Source organism: Malaclemys terrapin, chromosome 4 (genome assembly GCF_027887155.1).
Source record: "Malaclemys terrapin pileata isolate rMalTer1 chromosome 4, rMalTer1.hap1, whole genome shotgun sequence".
Classification (NCBI taxonomy): Eukaryota; Metazoa; Chordata; order Testudines; family Emydidae; genus Malaclemys; species Malaclemys terrapin.
Window position 1 is genome coordinate 27,995,283 of NC_071508.1, and position 22,510 is coordinate 28,017,792.

General features: G+C 45.8%; 1 protein-coding gene across 1 annotated transcript in view; it reads right to left on the reverse strand.

Annotated features, from left to right (window-relative positions):
- PKP1 (plakophilin 1) overlaps window positions 1–22,510 on the reverse strand; it is a 53,575-nt gene that overhangs the window by 11,367 nt on the left and 19,698 nt on the right. The window contains exons 3-11 of the mRNA XM_054025866.1: window positions 21,426–21,832; window positions 13,214–13,358; window positions 11,707–11,914; window positions 10,243–10,420; window positions 6,644–6,758; window positions 5,925–6,080; window positions 5,403–5,579; window positions 1,244–1,397; window positions 370–556 (exon numbers count right to left, since the gene is read on the reverse strand). Of these exons, the coding sequence (XP_053881841.1) occupies window positions 370–556; window positions 1,244–1,397; window positions 5,403–5,579; window positions 5,925–6,080; window positions 6,644–6,758; window positions 10,243–10,420; window positions 11,707–11,914; window positions 13,214–13,358; window positions 21,426–21,832 (1,727 nt within the window). The remainder of the gene's footprint in view (window positions 1–369; window positions 557–1,243; window positions 1,398–5,402; window positions 5,580–5,924; window positions 6,081–6,643; window positions 6,759–10,242; window positions 10,421–11,706; window positions 11,915–13,213; window positions 13,359–21,425; window positions 21,833–22,510) is intronic.

A 22,510-nucleotide genomic window follows, 5' to 3' on the forward strand; every position in this document is an offset into this window, starting at 1 on the left:
AGAATATCAAGGTTGGAAGGGACCTCAGGAGGTCATCTAGTCCAACCCCCTGCTCAAAGCAGGACCAATCCCCAACTAAATCATCCCAGCCAGGGCTTTGTCAAGCCCGACCTTAAAAACCTCTAAGGAAGGAGATTCCACCACCTCCCTAGGTAACCCATTCCAGTGCTTCACCACCCTCCTAGTGAAAAAGTTTTTCCTAATATCCAACCTAAACCTCCCTTACTACAACTTGAGACCATTACTCCTTGTTCTGTCATCTGGTACCATTGAGAACAGTCTAGATCCATCCTCTTTGGAACCCCCTTTCAGGGGGTCTCTTCACATGCTTGCACATGGTCCTCCAGCCTCCTCCTCACCATCACTCACCCATTTCGGCACAGGTTTACTACATTATTTAGCATGCTGCTCGTCAAGTAAGGCTTGGCCATCTGCGGGTTGGACATGATTAGATTCCGCATGGTGTAGCAAGCAGAGGTCATGATATCTCCAAAGTTGCTGTTGTTCCCAGACTGGAAGGCCAGGAGACGCGACACATCTGGAAGCACCTGGGGAGCTAAAGAGGAGGAATATTCCAATCAAGACTGAAATAAAAACCAGTGCAGATCTGATCCTATTTGATCTAAGCAATAACAATGAACATGGCTTGGTGTTACAAGCGGTGAGGCTCGGGAAACCGTATACACCACCCCAAGAAGCTAAGTCCAACCCAACCAGGGGAAACACTCCCTCTCCCAGAAAGAGGCCCAGAGAAACCAGCTGATCTATCTCATCCATGAAGCATGCCAGGAATCAAGTGAGAGGCCCACTAATGGGGTGAGGTAGCATTTGTTAACCAGACTGCACACTACTCCAAAAGACGTCAGCTGAGGGTTCCTTATGGTGGCTACAGGCCAGGATAAATAGCATCTCTTGGCCAGCGTCACAGCCCTGCTGATCACCAGCCACGGGGAGGGGACGTGTGACTAGGGTGACCAGATGTCCTGATTTTATAGGGACAGTCCCAAATTTTGGGTCTTTTTCTTATATAGGCTCCTATTACCCCCCACCCCCTGTCCCGATTTTTCACACTTGCTGTCTGGTCACCCTACGTGTGACATCAGTGCATTTGCTTGGTGAATCTGTGTCTGGTGGTGATGCTTGCCACAGTTCAGCTGATGGGTTTACAACAGAAGGTGGGCTTGTGAAAGAAGGGGAGAGGCTAGACAACCCCTCAGAAATGGCCTTTATGGAAGCTCCTTACCCATGGTTTTGTGGAGAATAGGATGCCGGGACATGTTGCTCAGCAAGGAAGCCCCAGATCGGACAACTTCACTGTTACTGGATTGGAGGAGCCGTGCTATACGAGGCAAACCCTTCTCCTTTAAGCCAATCAGCTGGCTCATTGCATTGGACATCTAGGGGACAAATTAGAATTTGTTAGTGACGGCCAACCCATGCAGGCCATGTGTATTCTATGCAGTATTTCTGGGTATAAATGCTATAGACAGGAAAGTATAGCTAGGTAATACAGTAATCATCAATATCATATTGTAGCCTCTTGGATCCAAATCCTCAAAAGGTATTGAGGTGCCTAACTCCCATTTATTTCAATGAAAATTAGGTGCCTAAACACCTTTGAGGATCTGGGTCTCTCCTATGCATCCCTTTCTGTCCATAAACAACTTATATTAGGGGCTGAAGAGTCAGTTCTCGCCTCAGCCTGGTTGGCCGGGGGCGAGGCGGGAACACAAGGTGGTGAGGTTTATGAGCTTAAATCCTATCAGCATTAATTGGAGGGTTTTGAGTTTCATGCACAAACTGCTCCTCTCCTGCCACCCCTTGCACCCCAGGAGGAACAAACCACTTCTTGTACAGCTAAATGATACTTTTAAAAAGATAGGCGCTTGCATGAAGTTCTGTCCTTGTTTACACTGCTGTAAATCCAGAGTGAATCCATTGGCTTGACGCATGCCCAGCAACTCTGAAAATCAGTCCATTTAGGTAGGTGCCTACATACGGACACAGGAGCCTTGTTTTTTGAATTCTTGGCCTCAGAGACCAACACTGAACAAGCTGCTAAACAATTTTATGATGTTGCCAGACAACTGCACTCTTTCTTCCAATAGGGGCATGTATTATTGGCACAGGATCTTTTCTCCTCTCGGGTAATCAGCTGCAGTCCTACCACCAGTGCATTCTACTGGGTTGAGATGACAGACAGCTTGATTGCCCTCCCTGAGTGCAGAACAGACATGTGCTGTGTTACTTAGTGGTGCTAACAGGATTGAGGTAAGTATCCCAGGACACTGAGGAGAGAACAGATCCACAAGTCTGTAACCAAAAGGGCTAAAGGATTCCATTCTGCAAACTCCCTGCACGTAAAATTCTGTCGCCTTCAATGGAAGATCTGTCCGAGGAAAGCTTTTAGGATAGGCTTTGCAAATTTCCTTTGCAACTTTCTCCCTTGCAATGTTGAGCTCATTACATTTCACATTTGCACATGAAAAGATATTCCCATGAAAAAAAAAATCATGTACTTCCATGTCATTTATGTGCTGCTTTTGTTTTATGCTCTGCAGTTCATCTCATGGCAAACCTGCACTACTCTAGGAAATGTTGGGAGGGCAAACAGAGATCAATATAAGGAAAAATGCTAGAAATCTTAGTTGAAAGGAACATGGATCTAACACACAAGGCATTGTGTGCCTCAGATTTCAGCCAAAAGACTCAGCTTAACAAAATGAAGTTTATTAATTGCATACAAATACCACATTTCAACAAATCTCTATAGAAGAGACCTGGAATCTTCATGGCAGGAAATCTGAGTACGGTGATTGTTCCGGTAATAGAATTCTGAACAGTGCAACACAGTTTAGCATTCCATTCCATCTCCCCCTTTAAGTTCTACATTCGTACCATTCACAAAACTCTACATTCCGGAGTCAGTAACTCACCTCACCAATCTCCCTTTTCCTTTGTTGACCTAAACTACATAACCAATCCCAGCTCGAGCCTGGAATTTTCAAAGGTGTCTAAGGGAATTAGACACCCAACTCTAAAGGAGGGGGAAAAATTCGTTTTGGGAAGGATTCTGAAAATTGGCTTTATTTCGAATCGGAAATTCTCTGCGAAGGAAAAATCTGAAGAAAAATGGAGTTTCAGGGTAGTAGGAATGTTCATTTCCACAAAACCATTTCTTCTTGAAGCTGACTTTTAAAAAATTTAGTATAATCTAATGTTTTTAAAACTGAAACAAAACATCATTTCAGAATGAAAAATCAAAATGTTTTGTTCCAAAAAACATCAAGACCAGATGATTCAACATGGTTTTGGAAGAAAACCACAAAAATAAAGTACTGCCAAAGTTCTAGTGAAATCAACCTGATGTCATAAGCATTTTGATTTAGGCAGAGCTGCATATCCCAGTGACATGTGGTTCCATCAAAGTTTCCCAAACCTGCTCTACCCAACTCCCATTGAAAGTCAAATTCCCGATGCCCTTTGAGGATTCTCACCCCACTGACAAAAGGGATAATTTTCTCAAATTTGAAAGAAATCAAAGCTTTTCATGCCAAAACACTGAGCAGCTAGACACGCAGCAGAAGACTTCCCCTGTGTCATCATCAGGTGGCCTTTGGGTGGGATGCCGTAACACACGACACGTCTCTGTGCTGTGTGCGCATGGGGCCCCAGTAACGAGCGAGTGCTGAGAGAATGCAGAATCAGTCAATGCTACACTCGGCTGATGAGGCAACTCATGGTGTTGGAAACTATCACGTGGTCAAGGGACATCTACATAGAACACATCACAGGACATCGGCAATACCAGGAGGGATGAACTGGAGTGCCGATGAGAAGCGCAGTCAGGAAAGTAACAAATACTTTCCTCGTGGATTTTTATTTTCTAAATGGGCAACCAACCTAATTCTCAATTACTGAGGGACAATCTCCACTCATTGATATATTTTGCTTTCCACAATCAAATCTCTGTACAACTTTTCATGAGTGATGTACCTGAGTATTCGGATTCTAATATCTAAACTGTATTGTTAAATCTATTCACCTAAATTTGGGTTATTGTTGATTATATGCTCTATGTATCATATGACTTGTAAAAAACTAATTTTGTATTTGTGGATAATCTAAGCACTATACCCAGTTGTACAGACACTCTTTTCCCAACCTATGTGTTACCGTATATACTCGTTCATAAGCCGAATTTTTTTTAGTAAAAAAGGGAAGCATCAGAGAAGGGGGTCAGCTTATGAGCGGGTATAGAGAGGGAGAGGTGGAACACAGCCCGCCCCAACAGAGAGGGCTAGGAGAGGCAGCACAGCCAGCAGAGCCAGAAGGGAAGAGGTGGGGCCAGAGTTTCTCTGCTTCTGGCCACGCTGCTCTCCCCCCAGCCTCTGAAGCTGTGCCCCTTGGCCCCGCCCTCCGGAGCACGCTGCGGCCGCACCTCCCGCCTGCCAGAGCAGTTCTGGCCAAGTCAGAGATGTTCTCCCCTGGCCCGCCCCAGCTAAGATGGGAAGGGATGGGATGGGGAGAGTGTGGGGGTCCCAGGCTAGGGGTGGGGTTATGTGGGGGGTGGTCACAGGGGTTACTTCCCTGACCCCCAGCTTCTCCCCCCCAAAACATTTCCCCACCAGTTGCTGTCCTGGCCTGTCAGGGTAAGCAGCTGGCGCGCCGGGACACTTTGTTTACTTAGGTTTACCTCCATGCCTGCAGACGCTCAAGGTAAACAAACCGTCTCGGCCCACCAGTGACTTATCCTGATGGCCCGGCAGCCAAAGTTTGCCAACCCCTGAATTATAGGGTCGCTTATGAATGGGTCATAAAAATTTTCCATTTTTACTTATCCATCTTGGGGGGGGTCGGCTTATAAACGAACCATTATCTATCTAGCCATCTCACTTAAATTAAAATCAACAACGTTTAGGCAAGAACAAGACCAGATATTTACCATGCCCATCCCCTATTTTGCACATACACAGACAGTGTCTTAGGCCCAATCCTTCCTACCTTGGCACACAGACCTCAAAAGGCAATACAACCAGGGTACTTCTGCTGGGTGAAGGCCATGAAGAGTGTGTGCTGTGCAGCTATGCCCATCATTGCTAGTGTGGAGGAAGGTTTGAGGTGTCAGCCCTAGCCGGGGGAGTGTTGAGGGTGTGTCCAGCGGATCTGTGGACTAAATCCTCGGTGTTCTCTGTATCGGATGTGTGCGGGCAATGGCATTAGAGTTTAATGCTGTAGTAGAAACTGTGGAGCAATTCTACCAGTGCTCTGCAGTTTAAAAGAGGTATCTGTCCCCCTGCAGAGCCCATTGGGCTGCATGTGTGTGTGTGTGTGTGGTGTGTGTGTGTGTGTGTGTGTGTGTGTGTGTGTGAGAGAGAGAGAGAGAGAGAGAGAGCGCTCACCAGTCCTCTGCTTGCAGTGAGGTTCTGCAGGGCCCCAGCACAGGCCTCTAGGGTGGCATCTTTCTTGCTCTGGTCCATCAGGTTCAGGTATGTGCGGATGGCATCAGAATGGTAGAGCCAGCTGGGCCCTCTGGGTTTGTACTCCTCATCGGGAATGGGTAGAACATACTCATCGTTCTAAGGGGAAGTAAAAGATTGACATCCAGGAGCCTGGCGTTTTCTACACGAATCACACTTCGTTATCCCTGGTGGCTTGGGCGGTCGGTCACATACAAATATCTGCATGCACCCGTGCACCTATTGCATACAGACGACACATCTAGTGTGGTCTGGCATATGCTGCCAGCCTCTCAACTCGCCCAGGTGTACCAACTGGAGGACATGTGACTCCTATGTAACTCCTTAGACCTCCTTTCTGGCCCTGATAATGCAGGGGCAGGGCAACTCTTCACTTGAACCCTCTGACTGGGGCTGAGTGAACGGTGCATTTTGCAAGCACCCAGAATCAGGAGCACGTCTTACCTCCAGCTTCCCACTCCTGCTGTTGAAGCAGCCTGTGAGGGTCTTGTCCACATAGGCATTCCTGGCCACATGGTTGAGCTGGGTGTATTTATTGGGCACCTCGGCATCCAGGCGGTAGGACAGATTGTGCAGGATACAGATGCAGTTCTCCACGGACTGAAATCAGCCCACAAAAAAACACAACAGTTTTACTGTCAGACAGGAACATGGAACAGTATGTGCATTGTAACAATATTTAGTGACAGTCAATGATGTGCTGCGGTATAAGGCGGATAAACCCTGCTGCTGGAACATAAATATAATACATCAAACTCTGAGGTCCTTACTCTGATTTTACTTACGGCTTGTCTACATGGGGACATTCTGGAAAGTTAATCTGAATTAACTTTTAAAGTGGATTATTTAAACCACATTAAATGCCTGTGTGGACACTCTTATTTGGAGTTAGAGTAGCCTTAATCTGATTTAGTTTAATTCACTTCCAATTCACTTCTAAATCAGAGCCAGATTTTTAGAAGCGTTCAGCACTCAGCAGCAACCATTGTGACATGTAGGCCAGAATTTTCAAAAGAGCTCTGCACCCATTTGCGCACCAAACTCAATAGCTGGCCTATCAAAAGAGCTGTGCAGGTTCAGTGCTCAGGGTGTACTACTAGGAGGCTAGGGCTAGGCACAGGCTGATGAACTGTGTGTAAGTGGAAAGCTCATATGTCTAGTACCTTGTCATCGGGCCGGCTGGCAGCCACACAATTCTGGGTATAAGTCATGACTGAGTCAATCAGGCCAGGGTAGTTTCTCATGGTGTGACGTCCAGCATCTGCAGAACTCAGGTTTCTGAAGGAAGACATTTTATAAAATGTAGGGAGATAAACCAAGACAGATAAGCACCTCCATTAGCTGGGTATTTTCCATCAGCCACTGAGCATCACACATAATTCTGTTTGAATTCAACCTGCTTGGAAGGATTGCTTTTATAGGGTGAAATTCACCTCTCTGCAGGGGGACGGAACAAGGCCAATGCACCACCTAAGTCCCACTTCAACTCTGACGATTAGAGTGTGACCTAGATGGTGTATAGGTCTTGTCACGTTCCTCTCCAGAGGGGTGAATTTCATCCATGGAGATTTTCCTTTTAGGGTAAGTCCAGAGGGAAGATATCCCCTTAGAGAGAACAATCCTACCAGTACGATTTTTCCTTAGAGACAATGAATGTACAATGAGGACACGCAGGATATCTGCTTAGAGTTATTTCCAGAGAGAGGGTTGAAAAATGAGTAGCTGGAGATTGCCATAGAGAACCAGGAGCACACCTTCAACTGGCGTAGGTCAGTGTAGCATCATTGACTTCAATACCACAATTACCACACAGTTCTTTCTAAACAAGCACATTTATTCTTAAGGTGAAAGCATTACAGAGAAAACATATTAAATCAATACAACAACTTACACGCACGCTAATAAGCTTACCAGAGATCACCCCGAATTCCAACAGGGGCTCGGGCTGGTGACCAGTCCTTCAAACCTCACAGAGGGTTTTCTGTGGTTATCAGTTCATAACACCTTTTTCTCAGAACAAGAACCCCCATGTCTCGTTGAGTCCCTCCTTTCTACTGTTTGGGCCTCTGATCTTGTCCTCATGTTGACAGGTGACCACCATGACCAGCACACAAAGGTCCCCTCCTCAAGGCGAAGCTTCAAAAAGTACATTGTTTAAAAGACTCCTTTGAAGCTCCTAACATTGCCCAGGGTTTACATGAGTCATGTCTCTCTCCTAGAGACATTACATATGATCTCACAACAATACGAACTCCTAAAATACTTTAACTAAATTCAGTAACATTTAGCGTAATCCAATAAGGCTTGTCCGGGATATTGCAGGAATTTGTCGTCTCTCTCACACAGGGGACACCAGGTTTTAAGAAAAAGGGGCAAAACTTCGATTTAAGTGGTGATGGTCTCACTGCGCTATACTCTGGATCAGGTGTCGGCTCAGACAGCAGAGTTTTAGCAGCAGCATGAAATGGTCTTGTTTTAATGCACCGGTAGCTCGCAAATGAGTGGTTTGCAATAGCTCACAGACACCTGCCAGCCAGAAACGAGTGGCTAGGCTTCTGTCAATGATCAGATGTCCATGTCCCTCATTATTACCGACCCATTTTAGGCCCAAACTGACTCAAGTTTGGCATTATCTCCGTGGCATTGCTATGCATTATGGGCACAAGAAATGACAAACCAGTGCGCAGAAGACTGACCATGCCCCCTGGATGGCTATTTTTGCAGTATCCCCCGATACTGCCATTTCTCCATTAATATGTATCCTCGTATCTGAGCTCCAGTGCCTTTAGAGGGATGGAGCAGATGATAGTCCTGCTTACAAGAACCATCCTGCTGCGTAACTGCGCAGGGAAAGTTCTCCTCCAAAAGAGGGATGGAGGCAGTAGCGCACTGTCCTTCAGAAGTGATCTCTAGACTCAAAGGGCTGAGACCTCTGGGGGCTGATAGTGATAGGCAGAGTAATCTGCAGTCCCTGCTGCAGTCCGCTTAGTCAGTTTCACAAGAGAATGTAGCTCCCATTAGCTAGCGCGTCTGGCAAGGGCGCAGTCTGTTGCTACACTCCCTAAGGCAGCGCTTCAGTTCGTTAAAGTACCTAATTATACAGCTTTTTCATCTCCCCACTGAGTTGTTCCCAACGTGATGGTGGAGCTGGAGGCTGGTAGAAGAAACTGCAAGTCAGGACGAAGATCTTCATGCTAAGAAGTTCTCTGTTTTTTCCAAGAAAGAAATAAAACCATCCCATACCCATATATGAGCCTCTCACTTTGACACAGACACTTACACTGGGATGGGCCAACACCCAGTGACTGTAACTGGAATGAAAGGATCCAGTATAAAAAAAGAGAATCAGCTAGAATTTGCTGGCAAGAGATAGTCATTAGAGCTGGATCGAAAATGTGGAGGTTTAGTCCCGTGCAGAAAATTTTGACTTTTCATCAAATAATGGAAAACAATTTTTGTTTTTGTTTTTTGGCAATCAAAATTTAAAAAAATTCAGCTGAAACCTGAACATTTTTGGCCCAAACCCACCGACCTCATCCCCCACCCCAAATTCCTTGTTTTGGCTAAAAAAATTCAAAAAGTTTTCTAATGAAAAATCAAAACTTTTCAAGGAAACAAGACACTGTCTGTGAAAAATTTTTATTTTATCAAAAACCCAATTTTCTATTGAAAAACGAGTTCAGTGGAAAATGTTCATCTAGCTCTAGACACCGTGAAAACTTTATGAATAGGCTTGGCAGAATTTCACTTGTATTTTTTTAAAATCATGAATGGTGTAGAGAAAGTGAATAGGGAAGTGTTATTTACCCATTCACATAATACAAGAACCAGGGGTCACCCAATGAAATTAATAGGCAGCAGGGTTAAAACAAACATAAGGAGATACTTCTTCACAACACACAGTCAGCCTGTGGAACTCGTTGCCAGAGGATGTTGTGAAGGTCGAAAGTATAGCTGGGTTCCAAAGAGAACTAGGTAAGTTCATGGAGGATCGGTCCATCAACGGCTATTAGCCAAGATGGTCAGGGATGCAACCTGATGCTCTGGGTGTCCCTAAACCTCTGACTGCCAGAAGCTGGGAGATGGATCACTTGACAATTGCCCTGTTTTGTTCATTCCCTCTGAAGCACCTGGCACTGACCACTGTAGGAAGACAGGATACTGGACTAGATTGACCATTGGTCTGACCCAGTATGGTCATTCTGATGTTCTTATAATTTTGATGGATAATATCAATCATGCTTATTTTAAGTATTTTTTTTATCAATTTAAATATTTGCAGTTGCAGGAAATTTTGGGAGATCAGACAATAATTAATGACAGTAGATGCTGAGATTCAAAAAGTTAAAGGTTTATAACTTAAAATACAAATTGTCAACATCACATGTCAAAATATACGAAGTAAATATCCTTAAATCAAACTCTAATAAGTTCTCAAGAGGCATTTTTCTTACTTTGCTTGTCTGTAAACTGAGATTATTATCGATTGAAATATTTTTCATCAGTTTTGGTGTGTATGTTGAAATCAATGTTTACTGACATTTACCAATAAAAATTTAATTCTTCCAAGTCTATTTATGAAGGAACATTCGGAGGAGGGTGGCATTTTCAGCAAAGATGGGAAATCTTACTTTTGTGTCTAACTGGCAGCCGTGTAGATACGGCACCTATTTTCCCTAATGCGTTTTAGACACATCAACACAAGGGGCCCATTTTAAGCATAGCCACAAAGGGTGTGAGCAATGCTTGTCTGCTGACCTACCTCAAACAGCCTGTAGCATTGAAGAACACCTCGGGGTCAACAATTTCTCTTGTCCTATTACTGACCCCATCAGACCACCCTGAGAAAGGGATGATAACATAATCTGTCAAGACAGGGAGGGCTTCATGTATCAAATCTTCTTTAAGCTCATCAGTGGAGGACAGGTTCCAAAGCAGCCCTAGAAAGAAAATGCAAGACAAACATGACCTTAAGGTCTTGATGCAGTAAAGGCCTGAATCTCCTCTCACTAACATTGTAATTAGGGAATAACTCCATGAAAGTTACATCCATGGAAAACTGGTGCAAAGAAGAAGAGAATCAAGCTCTAGGTCTACAACTGAGGCATTTGAGACAGCCTCCAGGTTTGGAGAGCGACACTCTGGTCCAATCTCCTCGTCCAATCCCAGCTCTAACAGAAAAGGTTGTTTCATCTGAAACCAACCAATATGTCACTACATGATCAACCTGTGTGGTGCTGTGTGTACAATTCAAACCCCCAAGCTTCCCAGTACAGACCCAGAATGTCACCTCTTCTACCTAGTCCATATTATCATGAGAAGGGCCTTGAACCTAGTTCTCCCATAATGCATTGTACTAGCTCAGTGGACTCCATCCTTTCCAGGCAACAAAAACCTCTTGTATTTCAGGCAGCGTTCACTGCCTCCTATTTAACTGTGTGCCCTCTAACCCACGATGGGACTTGGGCATACTCTAAATTCTAGTTTCAGAGTATATACAGTTAAATGGGAGATGGTAGAGGCATCACACCGGCCTGGGACAGAGGCCCCCTATTACAGTTCAGAATGGAGCCTGGTGTCAAGTACAATATAATCAAATACAACTCGGGCTGACCCACTGTTAGCACACGAACTTGATCCCAGTAGAACCCAACTCTTCAGGAAAAGCCTGGGACACTAAACAGACTGTGCAATACTCTGTAAAATAAACCCCCAAATCTCAGCTCCTGTCAGACCAGGAAGGGGAACTAAGTGCCAGAGGATGGGACCCTCCCCTGAGAATGTCCTGGACCCAGCTCTCAGATGATCACACTTAGGCCCTGATAGCTCAAAAACCCTCCATGATCACAGCTGTGGTGGTAAACCTGGTCGGACAGGTGTGATCTCTAAGTCTCAGACCTGATTCACGGGCCAGTAGTTGGGAACCCCTGCCACCATGCGCAAGAGCCACAAAGCTGATAAACTGGGCAATCCAGGGGCCTGATCCTGCATTGCCTTGCACTTTGTGTTGTCATTTGCATCTGGGGAAAGTGAGTGCAAAGTGTCATGCTGGTCTGGTAGTGTTGTACTTTGCACAGGTGCATATGGCAACGCAAGGTGCCAGGCAGGTGAGACTCAGGCCCTGAGGTCTAGGAGCCAGATCCCCAGGTGTTATAGGCTGGTGTGGAAGTCAGTGGAGCTATCCTAAGTTACACCAGCTGCGGCTCTCTCATTTGCTTGCATGTACCTGTCAGCTGTTTCTGTATTTCAGTGTTCGGAGTTCTCCTCAGGAGGCTCACGCACTCCCTTATCCCATTCTGCCGTCGGGTTTCTAACTTGTTGGCAGGATTTCTGAAGACCAGGTTTCTAAGAGCCCCAGCTGCAGCCTGCTGGACATTTTGGTTTGGGCTGCGGAGGAGTTCTATTAGCTTGCCAATTCCACCCAGCCGGTAGACCTGTGAGAGGGGAAGACAGACAAGGATCAGCATCCCATGAAAAGCTCGTCTATTTGCTCTGGTGTATTAAAAGACCATGGTGATAGACATTAACACAAGAAGACAGCATAGTGTGTACTAATTGGAATTGAAAAGATACGCTAAACAGTACAGGCTGGCTAGACCCAAAATACCCCATTCTTCACAAGGCAGTCAAATGGGTTGATAGCTGTAGTCAAGAGAGTCTGTGCTAATTGCCTTGATGACTAGGGTATCAGATTAGTGAGGCAGTGTGGCCTAGTGGACAGAGCACTGGCCTGGGACCAACTGGGTTCTGTTCCTGGCTCTGTTATTGACCTGCTTTGATGTTGGACAAGTCACTTCACAGCTCTGTGCCTCAGTTTCCTCTTCTGTAAACACAGGGATAATGAATGATACCCCTTTTGTAAAGCACTCTACACTCTACCGATGAAAAGAGCTAGGTATTATTACTAACAGATGTCAGCAATTAAGACTTTCAAGTAATGACCATGGGCCAGATCCTCAGCTGGAGTAAATTAGTGTTTGCTCCCACTTACTTCAGCAGTGCTATACTGATTTCCATCACCTGAGGATACAGCCTCATGAGTCTTATTACTGCAGTGAAAAACTACCTAAAGACAACCTTATAATTGTAATATAACAACTTTCCATAGTGCTTTACCTGCACTCAGAAACCATGGACCACATTCATAGGCGACATGTATGTTGGTGTAATATATACTCAGAATCAAGGGGCCAAATTCCAGGCTGATGTGTAAGGGGAGGTGGGTCTGAATCTAAGTCTAAGGCAGCCTAGAGTTGATGTAACATACATGTTGATGAGACTGGGGGAAGGTAACAGTCACACAAGCTTAGACTGTCTGTAGACCGGTAGACTTAATTCGTCTCAGCACTGAATTGGTCCTACTTCTCTAAAGTAACCAGAGCCCCTGTGAAAGGAATTCATTGCTGTGAGCCTAGGGGCTAGCGAAACCACCTGCTCATAAATGAATGAATGAATGAATTGAATTGAATTGAATTGAATTGAATTGAATGAATGAATGAAACTGTCAGCTGGGAAAAAATGCCTTGATATTTGGAAGCCTCACTTAATGAACCTTGGGGCACATTTTCACAAAGTGCTTGCACCCACAATTCCAGTTGAAGGCAATGGAAGATAAAGATGTTTGGCACTGCTTTAAAATCAGGCCCCAGATATCTCATGTGGACTTTCTAAAATGAAGGCACCCAGACCCAGAGCCTGCTTTTGAAAATGCAGCCATGAACAAGTTAGTTTACCTCTTGCTTGGCAGATTCATCCTGGAAGCAGGTGTGCTGGAGGTAGTACGCACCCATGGCTTGAGATTTCTCATCGGAGGAGCACAGGAGCTGTATGGCTTTCTGGATGGTCATTGCCACGCTGTCCAGCTCATCATTGCATATTCTAAACAAAAAGAAGGGAAAGAAATGGATCAGTCACTACGTGGCAAGTGCAAGATGCTTTAGAGGCTGATGACTTCTTTGAAAGATGCCACCAGATTCAAGTAGGCAACAGCCCCTCAGCCTACTCCTGTTAGATCTGATGGGTTTGTTTATCTAGACAGATCTATCAATATTGCAGTATGGTCCACGCAAAGAGAGCTGCAACCACCATGAACGCAAGAAACCTGGTGGGCCAAGTATTCAGGTTATGACTCAGTTTTTACCCAGTCCTTAGTTCCATTGACATCCATAATAATGGAACAATGTAGTTTGTTTACAAGAAGAAGGCTGGGAAGCTGTGTGTGACCTCTTGTAGATTTCAGACTGATGCCCATGATCATACGCATCTACTTTAACATTCAGGGTGCTAAATCACAAGCTTGTTTCAAGGAAAGCCATTGTTGTTTGTGGCCATGTTATTGTCAGAAAAAGAGCCTAGAGAGGGAGGTTTTAAGTTGAGTTGCAGATGGACACTGACAGTGGAATGATTGCAGATGTCTATAGAATCCCGAGGTGAGTGACAAGAGAGTATGGACTTGGTGGGGGGTGGGGTGGATGGAAAGCCTGGGAAAAAACCCACCCAGACCTTTGAAAATGCACCTCCTTGCTCTGGAAACGAGGGGCCCGATTATCTCCTGCCTTGCACCTATGCAGAGTGGGTAGAAAGTGCTCTCACTTCACAATGCTAATGACAACACAAAGTGCAATGCAAGGAAAAATCAAGCACTAGCAGTCCAATTGTTTGTTTAATTTTATTTAAACAATTAACTGAATGCAAGTGGAAAATGGTAGGTCACAGGATGGGTGAGACTAAAATGTTCAGGGGATTTGGTGGAACAAAGCACCCAAGAGTTCAGCTTCTGCCATGATGTTTTCCCTTGTTTGTGCTCTTGTTGACATCAGTGGGGTTTTACCGTTGACTTCAGTGAGTCACGATCAGGTCCTGTCAGGACATTGTGTCTTTGGGAACTGGATGTTTCTTGTTTCAGCATATGGAGGGAATATCCCCGACGGAAAAATCCAGCAGACTCTAAAAGAGACTTATATCTTTTCTATGGAATTTTTAAATTAACCTATGAGATTCTATATAGAGAGACGATCCTCTATTAAATTCTATTAAACAATCCACAGAAAGGTGTCATTCTCTATTACATTGCATAGATTGTCCAGAGTAACTTCCATGGTACCTTAATGGTTTCATCTCTATTAAGTTCTATAGGATTTCCCCATAAAGGATAGCCCCTCTTGCTGAGATTTTGTTATTAAGCAAGAGACAAAGAAGTGCAGTCTCATATAAAATGGGGGCAGGAAAGGTTGACTTTGAACCTTTGGATCCTCAGAAGACGTTTGCTTTGGGCCATGTTTTGGTGAAGGTTCAGGATGGTGTCATTTTATCTAATCCATTCTGACCATCTCTACCAGGCTGATGGTAGCTTTGGAACTGAAGCCCTCCCTCCACAAACAGAACAGACATAGCCTGAGCTGTGACAGGGGAAGTTTCTCCCTGCACTTTATCCATGCTGACTGGGAGAGGAAAGTAGGAAAGTTCTATCTCTGGGGATCATTCAATCTTTGGCCATTCTGCTGAGCATACCAGCCGATGAGTGCCAGCTGTGATGGCGGCTCTGATGATGGCATCCAGTTCTAGAAGTTCTCAACGCAGGGGCAATTTTATAGGCGAGTTCCCCAGTTTTTCAAGGACAACTTCCCACACAGGCATTTCCACAGAGTGACAAATCCATCTCCAACCAGAACCATAGAGGGAAATCTCTGTAACCAGATCCAGTTCCACAGTGGAAAGGGTCAGCAACCAGAATCCATTTTCTCCAGGGGAATTCATCCAAGGGAACAACTCCTCACTCAGGTTAAGTTCTACAACCAGAGCAACTAAGTAGAATGGAAACTTTTCTTCTTTGTTATTGAGAGTCTAGGGGCCCTGGGGACGAAGTTGCAGGGAGGAGCTAGGAAAGCCACTGCTCATTGTTTATTAAAAACATTACAGAGAAGATAATATCCACAAGCCCAATGATTCCTAACATATGACTCAAAACCCCTTGCACCAAGCCCCTTTCCACAACCATTAGGAGCGCAAATATGGCTCAGAGTATTGTCACTCATATTTGATCCACCCAAATAATTAGTGTTGAAGCTTTGGCATCATAGGCAGCTATCTAGGCGAATTCCCTTACATTCTTCATAGATTCACAAATTCCAAGGCCAGATTGGACCACTGTGATCTTCCCGTCTGACCTCCTGAATAACACAGGACATAGAATTTCCCCAAAATAATACATGTTTTGAACCAGAGCAGATCTTTAAGAAAAACATCCCATCTTGATTAAAAAATTGCCAGTGATGGGGAATCCACCAAGATGGGACATTTTTCTAAAAGATCTGCTCTGGGAATTATTTTGGGGGAAGTTCTATAGCTTGTGTCATACAGGAAGTCAGACTGGATGATCATAATGGTCCCTTCTGGTCTTAGAATCTATCACCCTTGGCAAGTTGTTTCAATGGTTCGAGAGCTAAAGACCTGAGAGATGAACCCCAGTGTGCTATTCACAAGACACTGAAAGAAGGAAGTTTTCTTCCTATCGTGAACGATTGCAGTATGAACCCCTGCTAAGCCAACTGTGATGGATGTCATAACAAACAGAGGCATCACACTACCTTTGGGAAACAGATACACACTTCAGGCAACTCTTTCTGGCCTCTAGTGGACCAGGCCGTGATTACTTGTGATGAGAGTCTGAACTATGGCCATTTGCAGAGGCAGTTTACAGCAGGGAAGAGACTCAGGGCTAGTCTCCATATTTAGTATTGCCCCATGGTTCCATCGGCATGGACAGAGAGGATAGATACATTCCCTGCTATTGACCTCTCTTCAGTCTCCCAGTCATCTCCAGAAAGGAGCTATATCAGGCATCACGACCTCCATCAGAGACTAGTCTGCAATGCTGGTTATAACAGATCAGTGAGGTGTTGTGCTCTTACTTTTAAGAATAATTTATATTGCTGTGGTTATGGCGGCAGCACCCAGCGCTTCAGGCACAACCCATGCAGGCCAGGCTAGCGTAGCACAGCCCTGGCAGTGTTGCCAGGATGTCTTGTGTTAGCCACACATGGACAGTGATGAATACATCAGGCTTTGTACTGCATTCCGGCCAGGCAACAAGTCCAGAGGATCCCATTCGAGTCAACAGCTTTGCTGCCTATTCCATAGCATCCAGTCTTATACCAGTGGCCCTTTTCTTTAGCTCAGGTTTTTAGTGCTCCTCTGTCAGTTATTCTCTATACGACTTACGGTCATGCCCACACCTGCTGTCACTTTTGAGGTGATGAAGCATTTACTCCATGAGATGTTGACCAATGGGGGCAAGTGGGTCACCACATGCCATTGCCACCAACAGCCACACATTTTAAGGTGTACCCAGCAGATGTATCTTAGCCTCTTTCTTCAGCCTAAAGCTGAACGGTGGGGTTAAAGCAAACATGCCAACCATGTCTTGAAAGAAGATCTCAGTGCACATCCACATTATGGCTGACACTGTTCCCCTTCGAAATTCAGTACATGCTACAGCTCAGGTCCAGTAGTCCTCATGCTAGGGAGGGTCTGCGGGCACCAGAACTCACCTTTTCGTCCTTACAGAGAAGAACACTGAGTCCCTCTCTGGCAGGCTATCATGGAGCAGGTATAACTGACCTAACTTGGTGGGATTTGAAACTGGGACTGGAAGTGCTAAAGGCGAGAGCTTCTACAGCTTCAGCTAAAGGTAGGACTCCCCTAGCTGGTGGCAGTAGTAGTTTTCTGTCCTCTTATGTATACCAGCTGGAGAGGGACGAAAGACGCCCTTGCTCCTAGCGTGCATTATATACAGCATGCCCTTCACTACTTGCTCATAGCGTTCAGTTTGAATCTGGTGGCCCTGGAGTGAAGGGAGCTTTCTCCTAACTGGGCAGAGTCGCTACAGATCATTTAGCCAACATGGCCAGCAAGGAGTGACCGAGTGACACACCATACGACTGGAAGAGGAACTGACTGCAAAGAGTTCCATTTAGGGACATGCAAATGGCACTACTTGGGAGCTGATCAGCTGCAGCAGCCATTGGAATAAGCACAACAAAAGGCGCGTTCTGAGCCCTCAAAGACTCTGAGCTGGGACTTGTGGCCCCCAGTGAGTCCCACCATGCCCCAGGGCTTAGAACAGGAATATCATGCTTTACATCCAGGTGAAGGGGGAAGCAGAGGTGAGCGAAGAGGTGATTGTCTGCTGTGAGTTAAACAAGCTGAAGATGTTATTCACATAACCACTGAGTCTGCCTGATAACTGTTCAGAGCAAACTGTCCAGCCAGGACCTGGTTTATCGGGGGGGAGGAGGGGGGACTACAGGTCTTCAAGGGGGAAAATTCTCAAACCAGACCAAGTTCTACAAGCAGATCTGAACAAGTTCTACAAGGGGTCAACTTTCCCAACAGAACCAGTTCTACAAGGCAGGGGAAAACCCGCAACAAGGTTTTGTTTTACAAGAACAACAATTCCACAATCCAAATCTACGAAAGACAATACACTTCCATCACAGCCAATTCCCCAACCAGAACCAGTGGTACATGAGTGGAGTCCTTCCCATACAGAAAGTACTGCACAAGAGAGAGGTCAGTTCTAGAAGGAGAAGAGCAGTCTCCTAAAGAACTCAGAGAAAACACACAACCAAGAATAGTTCTAGAAATACAATAATGCCCTGACCAGATCCAGTTCTGTACGAGGGATTACTCAGTATAGCTAGCTTTACAATTCTAATCCACTTAGCATCCTGGTACCAGAGTACAAATAATACCATAGCCATACCAAAAAGTTAAATAGTATTTTCCATCTTCTCTTGCTAAAAGCCACTGTGATATGTGCTTGTAGTTCTTTTTTAATTCAACTCTCATCCCTTTCTTCCTTTTACTTCTTACTACTTCTCCTCCTCCTCCTCCTCTTCTTTTCTCTGTATCATTTACTTGTCCCCAACGAGGTAGCTTCAGAATGATTGAGGAAAAGCCAGGGCTAAAAGGATGGGTTTACATTTTCCCAGCCCAACCCTATTCCACAGCAAGACCTCTCCAACCTCAGCCCACTCTACAACAGAGTGATGCAGCAGATGGAACTAGAACCAGATGGGCTAGCAGGATTGTTCAGAACAAGACCAGCTCTACATTAGGGGTAATTCTCTGTCCAGGAATGGTTTTACAGCAGGGATAGCACCCATATCAGAACCAGTTCCACAAGGAGGACCACTCACGATTGTAAACAGTTCTCCAAAAGAGAAACACCCCAATCCAGCTCAATTTTTCAGGGGTACAATGCCTGCCTATACACTGCATCAACCTGGATCAGTTCTAAAAAGGAGAATTCACCCAAAACAAGACCAGTAGTGCAGTGTGGTCAATCCCAAAACCAGGATTATCTCTGGAGAGGACCATCAGTCCAGAGAGATTGCTAATAGGGAGGATGCTTCCCAACCAGAACCCAGTTCTGCAAGAGGATAACTGCACAGAACCTGTTCTATGTAGGAGGCAATACCTCAAGCACTCTCAGTTCTGTAGTAGGGAACCACTTATTCAACTGCATAATCATGTCCAGTTGTTCACGGGAGACAATTTGACAAGCAAGGCCACTGTTTCATTGCAGACAACTTATTCTCTGACACAAAATGTTCCTAGTATGAGGACAACGCCCCACACAGTCCTTGTTCTGCAAGGTGAAAACTCCGCCTTAAGAACCACTAGTACATAGTGGACAATGCCACAACCAGGGAAAGTTCTTCAATAGTATCCATTACTCCACCAAGCCCAGTTCCTCAAGGACAACAACTCCTCTCAATGATGGGGACAGATGCCCAAGAAAGACCTGTACTTCCAAAAGAACAAAACGCTGCCTAAGTCTCGAAGGGGCGGAACTCTCCAATCAGATCTAGTTCTACAACAAACTGCACCCAGCCCAGAAGCAGTTCTACAAAGACTGCACGTCCCCAGTGAGAACAAGTTCTACAGAACCTAACAAGCGCACAGGTGACAACTCCACAACCAGACCCAGGTTACTAACAACCTCCATCAGAACTAGTTTTCTTCTCCTCAGCCTCCAAGCAAGAGTGGCTTTTCAAAGGGAACAACTCCCTAACCAATCTACACAGAGGAAGTGTCCTTAATCTCAATTCACTCTAGAGGGCAACACACACTAGGCAGAGTCACTTTGACCAGACAGACCACTCCCCAAACTAAACTAGTTCTACAGTGGGGGACAACCCCCCTGCCAGGTACAATTCTAAAAAATGGACTAAACTCCCCATCCAGAACCAGTTCTACCAGGATGACACCTCCCAAGCCAAGTCTAATGCTTCATGATAGACAACTCCCAAGTCAGAACCAGTTCTGCAGGGTGAGTCACGCCCCAAGCTGGGAGGGTTCGGCAAAGGGGACCACTCCCTAACCAGGGGATGTTTGGCATTGGAGAGCATTTCTGACACAAGGGCAGTTCTGCCTGGAGTAAATCTTCAGAAAACCACAGCCATTCTTCAAGGAATCATATCATTCCATAATTATGAGTAACTCTACATATGAGTCAAGTATCAGAGGGGTAGCATGCATCCGACGAAGTGGGTATTCACCCACAAAAGCTCATGCTCCAATATGTCTGTTAGTCTATAAGGTGCCACAGGACTCTCTACATATGAGAAAAGTCCCATGTAGACCAGCTTTTTCAGTAGGGAAACAACGACCCAGCTGGGACCAATTACTTAAAAGTAACATTCACCTTATGCAGAAAAAATCTTTATTGTTGCAACTGTTCACTGGGTGTATTTCTTCATCCTACAGCTCTCAGTCTACTGCCCATAACTCCTTGGTCAGAAATTCCTGGAGTTAATTGCTTCTAGTTATGTAAATGGCAGCCTTCCATCCCAAAGCAATTACAGGGGTTAGGAAATGAGCCAGTGGACAACACCATGCTCTGAGCAATGTGCCATCCAGCCACAAGGTAAGCCGTGGCTAAACTGAATAACATTTTGCACGTGTAAAAGTAGCGAAGGCTGCGCATGCATAAAGCCAAATCGCCAACAGGCCAGCTCACGGAGTCTCAGACCCTGCTAAACACCTGTGGACAATTTTCAATGAGGGAGATTTACAAGTGGTGTGTAAAGCTAAAAGTCAAAACTCAGTGGTGATCAAGGGGCATGAACTGGCCCCCAAAATGGAATTTTCACAACTTCTGCTTCGTGCTCTCAGGCTGAATTAGGCAAGGCTTTCGGGCAGATCCTGTTGTGATTGCTGTTTTTATTGTAATTATTAATTCTATGCAGTGAGGCAGCACCTCATAAACCAGGGCCCTATTGTGCTGGTGCTGTACAAACAGAGAAATGGCTAATGAGACAACGCAGGTTTGAACACCACGGCTCAGAGCATCACCTCCTGAGCACACCCTAGGCTCCTCGATCTCTGAATGCAGATGTTTGAGAGACAGTGATGTTTGGGACACGAAGCACCTCTGCCACCCCTCGTATACCTCCCACACTTGTACGTGTCTGATGGAATTGCATACTGTGTATAGGGAAGGGAATGAGCAGAGTAGAACAGATCACAGCATGATTCGGGATCAGATTTTGAAGTACTTTCACTCTGTCGTCTTTCTGGACAAACTCGCAGTTGGACTAAATCCTGAGGCCCTTACTGAGCCTCTGCTCATCCTTACTCGCCTCCTGTGGAAATCAGCCAGTGCTGTCTAAGCAAAGGCTTCATTCAGGAGTGCAGTAGGACTCAGTGGCACTCACCAGGTACCCAGCACCTCTCAGGATCAGACCCCAGGAGCTGGCTATTTGGAAATTGGACTCGCAGTATGAAAACCGGTGCTTTTTTGCAGGGAAATGAATGCCAACCCAAAGTGGCAGGGCGAGCAGGAGAGGCACTCATCCGAGGCCCCTGCATTCCTGGGATTTCACCCTGCAGAGAAGTCCTAGGCTAATCCACTGAGCTCACAGGCACGTGGGAACTCACCTGGAGCTGGACATAGAATGCCCATACACCCCATCCTGCCTGCCGCTCGTCACAGGCTGGGCGTACAACGCATCCGGCTTGTTGCCCAAAGAGCAGGAGAGATTGCGGTCCGGGAGGGGTTTCCGAGCAGTCCCATGGTGGGTGCTGCAGGTGCTGTACATGCTCTGGCGGTTCAGGGTTGCCTTTTGCACTGCCTGGCTTCCCATCTGGTTTCTCCTGAGCGTGCCCCGGGGAGGCTCGCAGCACAGGTCAGGCTCACTCCGGCTGCTCTTAAGGCAGTAGTTGCCGCCGGGGCTGGTGGGGCTGCAGACGGATTTGCTGTGGTGCCGGTTGCCCCAGCCCTCCATCTGACTGTAAGAGCTGAAGCGTCGGTTGTCGGTCTCTCTTTTAAGGGTCCCGTTGTACATCTGAAGGGGGAGGAAACAGGAAACAAAACAATTAAAAGGGGCTTGAAGTGACTCCCAGGAGTTCACCAAATGTGGCCAAATCCTGAGGGGCACTGAGCCCTGGCTTTAATGGGAGCTGTGGGCACACCACCCATTAACTACAATAGGACCTGTTCATGGTACTTTGAGGGTCCCCATTATCCTAGTATCTGAGCACCTCACAATCTCTGCCATCTCTCTCCTCCCAGGTACGGCAGTGCTAATATCCCCATTGTACAGCTAGAAAACCAAGGCTAGAGAGACTAAGTGACTCACCCAGGGAGTCTGGAGCACAGCAGGGAATTGAACCCTGGTCTCCTTGCATCAGGTTAGCATCCTAGCCCCTGAACTACCCCATCTGCTTGTAGTTTTACTCAATACCATGCATTAATATTCATTGCCAAGGCTTCTAAGCCTCTTAACCAACTCTATATACACCTGACCCACCTCACCTAACACCAACATGCAGCCACTTCTGGACTGGAATGTGGCACCTTTGAACAGAGTGCAGCGACACTGCCACCCAACAGAATTTGGCAGGGCATCAGGGCAAATGTCCCATTTCTCACAGAATGGGATCTTATATGAACTCCAGGGGTCTGGAGCTCAGGTGTATATGTCACGTGAAAGGCGTGTCACCCCCCCCCCATCACAGACACT